Source organism: Strigops habroptila, chromosome 7, assembly GCF_004027225.2.
Source record: "Strigops habroptila isolate Jane chromosome 7, bStrHab1.2.pri, whole genome shotgun sequence".
In the NCBI taxonomy this organism is placed as follows: domain Eukaryota; kingdom Metazoa; phylum Chordata; class Aves; order Psittaciformes; family Psittacidae; genus Strigops; species Strigops habroptila.
In genome coordinates, this window is record NC_044283.2 from 11,424,671 (window position 1) to 11,436,793 (window position 12,123).

The 12,123-nt window shown below is 40.5% G+C and overlaps 1 protein-coding gene across 8 annotated transcripts in view; it reads left to right on the top strand.

Annotated features, from left to right (window-relative positions):
• Window positions 1-12,123, top strand: part of ABLIM2 (actin binding LIM protein family member 2) — a 136,016-nt gene that overhangs the window by 38,226 nt on the left and 85,667 nt on the right. For all 8 annotated transcript variants that reach the window (XM_030491446.1, XM_030491449.1, XM_030491447.1 and 5 more), the window contains exon 2: window positions 693-836. In XM_030491446.1, coding sequence (XP_030347306.1) covers window positions 693-836 — 144 coding nt within the window. The remainder of the gene's footprint in view (window positions 1-692; window positions 837-12,123) is intronic.

Here is a 12,123-nt window from a genome sequence, read left to right on the forward strand (position 1 = left end):
ATGCCAATTTATATTATCAGCAGCCCAATAAATGCAATTTCTAATTTACATCACAAGATGGCAGCAAGTTTTTAATTCACTTAATATTTTACTAACCTAGCTAAACCTAATCTCTTGAAATCATGGTTTACTTACAAAATGACAGGAACCTTTGTTTAATGATCAGATGTATGAGGTATTTACAGAGATGTCAATGTTTTGGTAATATGAACTCAAAACATCTACAGAAGTGTATTTCTATCTTAAAATCTGTTAAAAAGATAATTACCTTGAACTTTAAAGATCAGTAGCTCACAGTGTAATTATTACTAAGTCTCATTAAAGGTATTTTGGATTTAAAAGAAAAAAAAGCTTTTGTCTATAGTCTTTGACTTCTTGAAGAGAAAATGTGACAAAAGCATTTTGCGAAATTCAGGCAGAGGCCCTTAAGACTTGATCATGTGGATTCTTTCCTCTATAAGTAATTCTGATTTATGTTTTAAATGTTCGCAGGCATGAGTTTTGAAAGGTAAGAAATGAAAAGTTTGGCTCCTTTGGCAGGTATTTTCTCCTGTGTTGGCCAATACCAGAAGTTAAAACTGTTTTATCTGCTTGACCTGTTTTGTCCCAGGTGTGAATTGTCATTAATTGTAGCTCTTACAGAAGATGGATCTGATGGCCTTTAAAACACTGCCTTTTGTTTTCCCTTGCAGTAACACAATCGCAGGCTGTACATAGCCAACTGGAGAAGCCATCAACTACTGCAATTCTCTGCAATACCTGTGGAAATCCATGCAAAGGAGAAGTTTTGAGAGTTCAGAACAAGTATTTCCATATTAAGTGCTTTGTTTGCAAAGGTAAGTGTTTGTGAGAGCTGTTCCTCTGATTAGGGCATTAGTACTGGGCATGTGACCTAATGGTCCTGGAAAGTTCACAAGCATATCTTACAATCCAGTCCATGCCTGAAAGAATTTCTGTAAACTCTATGGCTGTTTAAGATTATAATAATCCTAAATCCAAAGAGTATGTTTTAAATGGATATTAACCTGTGGAGTTTACTGTAGAGTTGGGACCTGAAGAAGACCAACAGGCTGGGAGAACTGGTAGTGAAACACAGTGTGGGGCTGGGAGGAAATGAACATTTATAAAGGAACTTGGAGTTTATCCCTCTCCCAGCATTTCTAATGTGTGCCATGGGGCAGGCCATGGCCACATCTGTTCAGACTCTTCTGTGCTGGGCTGTGATATTTGAATCCTAGTGTGACCCTCTGTGCTTTTCCAGTCTGGGGGGGAAGCTACTTGGTTTGCACCAGGTTGGTGCCTGGTGATCTAATATTACATCTAATACATTGTGAATGGCAGAAGAGTGGCCAAGGAAACAGGGAATCAATTAATTGCATGACCCTTCTGTAGATACTTGGTTGGTTGATAGATTATGTGGAAGTTGCAAAGATCTAATTTGTTTTGAAGGTACAAATGAGTAAATATTAACTGCTGTTTTCTGGACAACCTGCTTGCTTCATTATTAAGCAGTGCTTCGAATGGCATGGCATGGCTCTGGTCCCAGCTGTGTTAAATGTAACTATTTCCATTCCTATTTAAAGGAAACTATCAGGAAGAAAACCGACATTATTTGTTAGTTACACTGATATTTTTATAAACCGCGTGGGATTAAGTACGTAATATTCAATACCTGAGTAAGTCTTTAATGATTTAGACAGGATTAAATGTTCAGCTCAACAATTGTATTCTTTGCAAAATTACATAGCAAGAAAAATCAGCATAGTGCAGTATCCTAAATAGCAAAAATATTTCGGTCACCTGTTCAGAATCAGACTGATACGTAGAGCAGAACACAGCCCATACATACATCTCTCAAACTCTTTTAAAGCCACCTGTTCTTATGGTAAATTTTATTACCAAATTAGCTTTTCAAACTTAACTCAGGAAGAGAGCAGCTCATTTGTTATTCAGGAGTCTTGTCTCCTGCATGATGTCTTAGTAACATGCTGGTATATGCTCCGTATAATTACCTTGATGAAATCCAAGCCCCCTTTTATACAGATCTGCTATGAGAAAAAAAATGGCAAGTGCTACAGAAGGAACAAGACACAATTACGTATCCATGTTTTCATTTCATAGGGCATCTGCTTTTAGAGACTGCCAGCTCACCCACAAATGCAGCAAGCAAGTTCTGAAACTATTCGCTGATCCCAAAGTTAGGCAGTACAGAGGCTGCCCCCCTGTCATGCAGAAGATGATGATGAATGCGCTTTAGAAGCCGCATTGCCCCAACCTGTCTGTAAGAGATAAGGACGAGTTTATTCGCTTCAGGCAGCTCTTGGATAAAATGAGAAAAACTCACTATGTTAAGAAGGAAGAAGCCGGGTAGCATCTGTCAGCCACCCATCAGACTCTCAGCTGGCACCGGAGATAGTGTCAGAGACGTGTGGTTAAACTTGCTTCGTGGTGTCAGAGTTCTTGGAGTACTTATTCCTCCTTACTAAACATTTTGCTAAGTGCTAAGTTCCTTCCCCCCCCCCCCTTATTTAAATGCTATAATTTTTTTATCACTTTTCAAGGGTTTCCATCAATTTGCTGGCATCCTTCTGGTATCTGTTTTTGTTTTCTTTTGGGGTTTTATTTGTTACTTAAGAAGCATAAGTTGCTTTCTACTATGGATTTACTGTGTTATTATGTGAGAAGAGATTAGGATCAGAACAGAGTGCAGAACATACACTTTACTAGCTATCATAAAGGGGGAAAAAATCAGGTTAGGCAAATGTGATTTGTGTTTTTAATTATGTGCTCAAATCAATGGTTGAAAAAATATAGTTAATGTGTTAGGATTTAGCAAATTATGGTACTCTGTTCTCCTGGTCAGTTGACCACTTACCTCCTTTCAGCCTTAGTGGAGAGATTTGTGCCACGACTCCTTTTGTGAACCCTTTTTCTTGTCATGCTGCTGGACTGCTGTGCATAGGCCAGGGGGTGATCCTGGGAATATATTTACTTTACAGTTGGCTCCTCCCTGCAGTGTATTTATTTTGATAGTACTCAGCAATGCAGTTTGCCCCCTCTCACCTCATCTGCCAAAGATAGCACTTTGAAACAAGCTGTGTGTCCAGCATCCAGTGCAGCCACAGGGCAGTCCCAGGACAGAAAATCCTATGAGTGGGCTGGCAGCGTTGCCCTGCTAAGCTGCCTGCCTGCCTAGGGTGACTGCCTCTGTATTAAATCATGCCATAGCCTTCATCAGAAAACCTTAGATATTTGTAAAACTGCAGAAAATTACATTCCTGCTCACAGTATTTACAGACGTACAGTGATGGAGGCAACAAATGGACAAACAGCCCATGAAGAAGAATGACAAATGGCCATGTCTTGAGTGGGTCTCTAGGTGCAGTTGAGGTGCGTTTGAATGACTTGATCTGTGACAGATGGTATTATGCTCGAAGAAGCCACGTTTACCTTGTTGAATATGTGTGAAATGTGAAACCATTTCTTTGATAGTGCTGGATAAATTATGAGGTTTCAGGGAGGCAAAGACATTAATTGTTTCATTGTTTTTAGGGTAGAAGGGTAGTTTTGGGTATTGCCAAACTGCTATCTGATTATTCCTATGGGTACTCTGGGTTTCATAATGGTAATAGCAAGCATGTAGGTACCTTTTGTATTTAAATTAAATTGTATAACTGAGGAAGGTCAGTATAAAGTCATTCATTCACATCCAGTTATTCTTATATTCCCCAGATAATGATTCTAAACAATTATAAGAAAAGTTCTAAAAAATCAAACAATTATTATTATTCAAGATTGAGATACACATCTAAAAAATTAATAGGAATACTGTGAACATCTGCTAGTTTTGCTCAGTATCAAAGTTTAATAGGACTTATGGAGGTAAATAGGCATTATAAATAAGGTACTTATAATAGCTATTTCTATTATTCTTAAATTGCATGTTTAATCTCCTAGTAAAAGGCTGTTGGGAACATGCCATCTAGCCTTACTTCAAGTTTTTACTCAATTTTTACTTTAAAATATCTCCCATTTTAATTGGGTTTAATAAAAATGCAGTTATAATAGCAGAGGTTTCCTTTGAAAAAATAAGGCAGACATTTTATTCGTTAGACTTCAAGGGCATTGGTTCCAATGTTTGTGAATTCTCTTATTTCTTACTGCTGTAATGAAAGCACCAGGGAAAATGAAAAATGGTGATGACTCAGACTATCAAATTAAACCAAATTGTGTTGTCTAGTTCATTCTGAGGGTGTCTGTCAGGTCAGGACTGCTTCTCATGCAGGGTATGGTATTAGGCAAATATTGACTTGGAGCTGAATTACAACAGCATAATTTAGTGAGCCAGTAGAGAGACAGACTAACATAGGATTGCAGATAGGGGAGATGTAGGTGTTGTGGTTATGTTATCCTGGGTGGCCTCTTTGACCTTTGACAAAGATAGAAATTAACGTGGTTTAGGAGTTCTTGTAACATCTTTCTTTTTCTGTGATGTGATAGCACCCTGGCATTTCCAAAGCAGCAGTAAGCTTTGTTACTGTTATATTAAGCAGTATTTAGGAAATATTGGAAGTGTAAATCAAAGCCCAATGTTTCTATAGCTTTATATAAAATCAGAAAGTACACTTTACGTATTTTATATAGTCACTTTAGCAGACCTAATTATAGACAGTTCATACGGCAGTTGCAAATCTATTTGCATGCAAAAATCCTGCAGCCTCCACCCTAGTTAAATGGGAAAATGCCTGCAATCCTGCAGAAAGCTGTTCCTTGTACAAGATTACTCGTATGTGAGAAGAACCATAACTCATCTTTGTCCTTTACTGGTTTGATCTTGATGAAATGAGGTAAGCTTGCAGTCCAAGCCACAGATGTAAAAACAAGATCATTGTGTAATATCAGCTTTGCTATCTATCAAAATCCTAATCAAAATCAAAATTCCCTGATTGCTGTCTTGCTATGCATGCAGCACATGCAGTCTTCCATGCAAGCACAGTTAGCAGCTTCAAGTATACTTTTTTCTCTATGAATTTTCATCTATTGGTTTAATTAACCTGTTAGAACATATCACGTCTTCAGCTTAGAGTTGGATATGTGGGACCTTAAAGCTCATCCAGTTCCAACCCCCTGCCATGGGCAGGGACACTTTCCACTAGACCAGGTTGCTCAAAGCCCCGTCCAGCCTGGCCTTGAACACTGACATGGGTGGGGCAGCCACAGCTTCTCTGGGCACCCTGTGCCAGCGCCTCAGCACCCTCACAGTAAAGAACATCTTGTTCTTGTGGCACTGCAGTTTCCTAGGGATTGTGAAAAGGCCCTGAGCTGGATATATCATTTCTATGCCATTTTTTCAGGAGAACATACAACACAACCTGGTTTTATATTATTTGTTATCAAGGCACATTAATGGGAAGGGCTAAGAATATTTAATGAAGAGGTTAAAAAATCAAGTAACTTGGTAATAGGAGTGATTTGTTTGTTAGATCAAATGCATCTGCTAGGATATAAATATGTTAAAAGCTATGCTGAGTAATCTGAGGGACTTGCATTTGAACATAGCTATGGGTTTCACGTTTCAGAATGGGAGTCATTTACGGGAAACTCACTAGTAAGATTTCCGAGTCCCAACTTTTGGCCAAGCAGTAGTGGTTGATGGCATGTGTGGTATCTCAGGCACTGGAAATGAGCATAGGAGCTCTTGTTCATCAGGCGCACTCAGCAACATGCCCATCGCTTCCCAAGTCCTCCAGGATTTGCGATCCCAGATCGTATTAACTCAATATAATAGGAAAAACTGTGCTTCTGACACAATGCTCACGCTCTAGCTTGAAGAGAATGGTAGTTTTATGGCTGACTTACCAATGTCATCTTAGCTTAATACTTTATTTCACTGAAATAATTATGATAATAACTTTTACCTGTGTAGAAGTAATTTAACACAGCGGCCAATGGTTCTGTGTTGTGGTTTTGGAGTTTTTAAACTTAAACTTTAATCACTAACTTTCTAAAAGCAACTCAGAAATTAAAGCATGAAGAAATTTCTGGTCAGTTAGTCAACTCTTACAGTCACAAAGCAGTTGTTAATTTTTCTTTGTTTTAATGATATTCTTGTTGCAACCTTTCTTTGTATTCATAAAGAACATGCTGCTTTGGTCATGTACCAATCATATACCAATCACATCAGCACTTAATTGAAAGCTTTATTTTGTGGCATATGTTTCATGCAAAGTCTGATTTTTATTTTTTTTTTAATCTTTTTTTAAAGAGAATCTTTCATGACTTTATGTAATATTAGTAAAGTATGATGAAAGGGACAGGGGAGGAACCATGGTTACAAGTACAAGTAAAGGAGTACTAACATTTCTATGAATGTTGGATAGCTAACTATCCACCACAGGAATCCAGGTTTCTGTTATTTCTGGTTTCCAACTTGACTTATTTCATCTAAAGACACAAAGTTTCAGGGGTTTAGATCTTTAGGGCATGGTAAAGCTATACATGCTTACTCTTGGCTTTATACCCAGGATGTTACACAATTCCCCTGCTTTCTTTTCTTATGAATTATATTTTTCTTTAGTCTTTTCATTGCCTTGCTCTTCCACTTGTTTACATCCTTCTTGTCCAAAGACTGAGAAGCTATACCAGAAAGTTAAGTGCGGATAGGATTTTCAGAGAAGTAAGTGCTGCAGTTTCTGGGGGATGATCCAAACTGCAGGTACAGCCACGTGCAGATGTTTGCGTTGTAGGGGGCTGGTTCCTAACTGGGAGTAGAGAGATAGTCAGGAGAGGTGCTAGGCCCTGCTGGGAACGCAGAGGTAGATTTAGACAAGGACACCAAGCAAACGGAGAGTCGTAAAACTTATCCTAGTCGAAATCAAAGTAGAACTGGCACAAAACAGAATGCATTTAAAAATTATGCCTGATATTCATTAAATGAAGTTTTGGATGGTAACATAAGCTTTGCAGGCAGTAAAGATACTATTCATACAAAGAAGTTTTGAGCATACATAATTTCAGCCCACATTAGATAATGTGACGCCCCTGAAGAGCCTGTAATTCTGTTGAATTGCTCAAGTTCTCTTCTTAGGGTAATGTTTTTCTCCACGCAAAAAATGTCAGTGGAAGGATGCCTTTTTGCAGGGGGTCTTTCCATCTGTGTCATGCTCTTTCACCTGGGGGTACAGCAGGGATACAGCCAGCATGCTGGAGTAGTTACTGGGAGTTTCAATGCTCTTAGGTGGCATGAAGCCTGTGTGAAGACCCAGAGAGAGCTGCATAAAATTCATCACTGCTACAGTGGTGTTATTCCACCTCCCGCTTTCTGCGAGTCATTAACACGAGACCATCTGCCATATCTGTGTATAGTCAGAGCAAGCACTTCATTTGCAAACCTGTAACTGGCACACAAAGCATCATAATGAAAAATCAGAAAATATTTAATGTTGCTGCTTTACATGTGTTGGGTTTTTTCTAAAGCTAGCTGTTTTAATTAATTTGGCAAATGACAGCAGTATTTTATCATAAACACTTAAGATGCTATTAGGTTGAACATGATTAAAACACATTATTCTGTTTCTTAAACCTCTTTAGCATGCTTGTAAATTTTAAATAACCAGATTAATTCCTTAACATAATAAATAAGTATAACCCAGACATCTGCTCCAGTTTTCCTGGGAGTTGTTTTGGTAGCTTGGACCAACCATGTACACAGTGCATTGAGGGTCTCTCACCAGTAACGCTATAGGAGAGCTCTTATAGGGCAGTAACACTGTCTTTAAGCTACTGGGAAATTCTGCTTTCCAATAGGGAAATGAAAATGGAAATGCACTTTCTAATGCAAAAATTACTAGATGTATAGTTCTCATTAATTATAGGAGTCAAGTTACACAGTGCACAGGAAACTCCTCGAACTCTCCATTTAAATTAGTACACCTGAGTCATTAATGTTTTGTCAGTCTCATAAAAGCATTCTAAATCTCTAATGATTTTCCTGCACTTAAGTGTATACTCCACAAATTAATTTATGGGTATCATGGCTAGTCTAGCCTGAGAGCTCATGTAGATGTGCTGTACACTGTATCCTTTACATCTTTATCAATGCTACACATGCATGGTGAGGTGTTGTAAGATGGATATGATATATCCCCACAGTTCTTTGTATTTTTTCCACTCCAGAAAGTTTCTGGCTTTCCTCTGGCAGATCTGTCTGCCTTCCTGCAGTTCCTAGCTTGGAGCTGGGGAAGGGGCCAGCAGGTCTGCCCCAGACTTTTCTGGAGCTGCATACTGCTCTTTTTTACCATGGACTATAACAAAAGAAGGTGAGATTCTAGTCCTTGAGATTATAGCTGGTATTTCAGCTATTAGAGACAAACACTGCTGATGACTGGGAGGCTTGAGTATACTTGATTTCTGGTTAAAAAGACTTAGATTTGGTCACTCCTGCCTAGGAAGTGTGATTGGATTACATGTATTATATACTAATGCGAGGTTATTCTGTCTTGCTGCTGCCTCATCTATAGACGGAAGTTTCAGATGTGAATTGACTAAGAGGGCCAGCAAGCTGCTATTACCATGCAGACTTTGCATGTTCAGCAAACTGGGGAAGACTTCCTCAAAGCTTTCATGAAAAGCTTACCCGGATTCATCCACACCCGGCCATGCAGGAAAGAGTATCACAGTCACAGTTATCTTCTGGAAATGGGCTTAGACTGCTTCAAGGTAATTGTGGTTCAGTTTGAAGTTAAGTCAGCGCTGTAGTGGTGGTTATTTGCCAGGTGGTTGCTATTGCTTCTCACAGGCATAGCAGCCAGGAGAAATGTTCCAGATATAATCGGGGGGTTTTGGACAGTGAGCTCCCAGACTGCATCAATGGCGTTTGAAGACATGCAATTTAGCTGCCAAAAGAGAATTATGTCAGCAGCGTACTACGTGTCATCCTTGGGATCTTAGTCAGCCACCAGCATCCATCTCAAGGATGGAGGAAAATGCTAGAAATGGACAGGAAGCCGCAGTGCAGAGGAAGAAAACTTTCATTTATCTCTGAGCAAGCAGAGATCTTTTTCTTGTTTTCTCTGTAACATTATGAATGGGTTTTTGTTCCTTCTTTTATTTTCAAGGTCTTTGCCTCCCTCTCCTGTGTTGGATTCACGCCTAGTTGCTTGCATTAGGCAACAAATGGGAGGAAAATAAAATAGACTTCATACATACAGTTACACGTAAGCAAACTGCTTGATTGTCTGGCAAGCTTAAAGCAAAACAGCACTTTCTGGATGCAAGAAAACCAATGCATTTTACTGTTACAGCCTTCGGTAGTGTAGTATCCTCTGAGCCTCTCAGGACGCAGATGATATTCAGGCCCAGTACACAGCCAAAAAATTAATCTGCTTTTAGTAGGCTCATTTGCCAGCAAGGAAAATAGAGATGCATTTTATATTCATACAGTGCAAATGGAATACTGATGACACGCAATAGCGGAATAGCAATATGCTTAAAGTGCATTAATTAATCACTATTGCTGCTATTTATTTTCATAGAAGATGAAGGGTTGGAAGGGACCTCTAAAGGTCATCTAGTTCAACCCTCCCTGCAATGAGCAGGGACATCTTCAACTAGATCAGGTTGTTCAGAGTCCAGTCTTACCTGACCTCGAATCTTTACTTTAAAACCATTACCCATTGTCCCATTGCAACAAGCCTTGCTAAAATGTTGTCCTAATCTTTTTTATAGGCCCCCTTTAAGTATTGGAAAGCTGCAGTAAGGTCTCCCTGGAGCCTTCTCTTCTCCAGGCTGAACAACCCCAACTCTCTCAGGCTTTCCTTCTAGGAGAGATGATCCATTCCTTCGATTGTTTATGTGGCCCTTCTCTGGACCCTCTCCAGGAGGTCCGGGTCTTTCCTATACTGAGGACTCCAGAGCTGGACGCAGTACTCCAGGTGAGGTCTCACCAGAGCAGAGTAGAGGGGGAGAACCATCTCCTTTGACCTGCTGGCCGTGCTTCTTAGGATGCAGCCCAGGATACAGTTGGCTTTCTGGGCTGTGAGTGCACACTGCCGGCTCATGTCCAGCTTTTCATCCACCGGTACCCCCAAGTCCTTCTCCACAGGGCTGCTCTCCACCCCTGCATCCCCAGCCCATATTGATACCTGGGGTTGCCCTGGCCCAGATGCAGGACCATGCACTTGGCCTGGTTGAACCTCATGAGCTTCACACAGGCCCACTTCTTGAGCTTGTCCAGATCCCACAGGGTTATGTATATTTAGGTTCCTCAAATGGTCACATTTTTATAGGCTGTAGGCAATAAAGTATTATGAAGTTAAATTGACTGTGAAATCACAGAGCATAAATGACAGTGCTGCAAGTGCTGTTATAGACACTGGGACAGAAAAAAGTATCCTGGTTCTATGCAAGTAAAGGAACCCCTCAGGTCTATATGTAGTATTTTGGTGTCAGATAACTGCAAACCATCTTGATGAGTGGAATTACTGAGTTGTTAAAGAAGCCTTCCTCAGGTATCCTCCTCAGAAATGGTGTGGATATCTTCCGTCTCAAGTCCCATAGCACATCTAGGTACTGGCTTGTTGCCAAACACCATAAGAGGAGACAAACACTTACTTATTCACTACTTAAAAATTACTCCAAATGCTCGTAACTGTTCCAGATAGGACATTGCCTTGGTATGCAGAGTAATACCAAGATAAGCAGCTGAGTTACTCAGTGTTACTCTCCTCATTATTGTAAGTGCTATGTTTGCAGTGCTTTTCTCATTTTACTAAGATGAACATCAGTAATGGTTGGAAACTGTTTCTAGGTTTTAAATAACCCTACCTCCAGATACTTATTTTGGATGACAAGTGTTGGGTAGGAGTGGATCTGTGACATAACACTGATTTCCTATCCTAAGAGAGTAAGGTCTGGTAGTTGCCTTCAAACATGCTCTCTAGACTTCCTTCAGCTTTCCTTTCCCTGATTTCTTGTCTCTGCACATGTGCAGGATCATCTCAGCTAGGCAGGGCCACTGGCCGTGTAAGTAGCAGCAAGGGGCACAGCATCTTGCCTGAGGGATGGCTAATGGGTCTGTTTTCAGAGCTAATCTTCCCAGCTTTAAGCTCAGACTATTTTAATATCCAAGCCAGTAATTGAACTGGACTCCCTGTGTTCTCCCATGGTCAGCTGGGTGTTGAGTTAAATGCTATCCAATGGTTCAAAAAGTGTGGGAGCAGGAGAGGGTTTGTGACTTGAGTTGTGGCTGGTGGAGCATAGCTGGTGGGGGAGTGATGTATGAAGAGCAGGGGAGGAGTATTTGGCTTGTGGAAAAGCTGTGACTTCCTCTATCCTGGAGAGTCAGTGGGTAAGAAGGAGAATATAACCTCCTGTGCTCCAGATTCACTTTTGATTTTCTTCATTCACTGGAACAGGTTGCCCAAAGAAGTGGTAAATGCTCCATCCCTGGCAGTGTTCAGGGCCAGGTTGGACAGAGCCTTGGGTGACATGGTCTAGTGTGAGGCATCCCTGCCCATGTCAGGGGGGTTGGAACTAGATGATCTTAAGGTCCTTTCCAGCCCTAACGATTCTGTGATTCTATGATATAGCAATACAGTTTTAGTATGACTGTTGTTTTCTGTCACTTAGTGACTGGGGCCATGTCCACGGAGAAATACCACTTTTTAAATGACCACTTATGACTTAAAGTGGGCCTTGAGCCCAGGCCTCCTGTGCTGTGGTCTCTGTCTACTGAGAAGGATGTGGTTTTGAATGAATGTTCAGGATCCTATGCTTTCTTGGGGTTTCTGTGCTGTGAGTACGTGCTATTTTGTGCCTTGAAAGTGCCTGCTGGGTTCATTTCTCATATTATAGATGGAAGATGACTGATCCTGGGATTGCAGACAGGCTTTGCTGTGGGTTGGGAGGCTTTATGTTTAAAAACCAGTGCCTGTGGATTCTCAGGTACCTAAGGAGAAATCTCAGTCTTGAACGTTAAACATTTAGGTACCTCTGCTATTTTGGGACCAAGGCACTGAGCAGCTCTGCAGTGTTTTGTATGTGCAACCCAAAATGATAAGCAACATTCCCACTCACCTTCTGTGGGCTGCATGTGAGTAGTGACACTACTGCAGTCATCTGTTC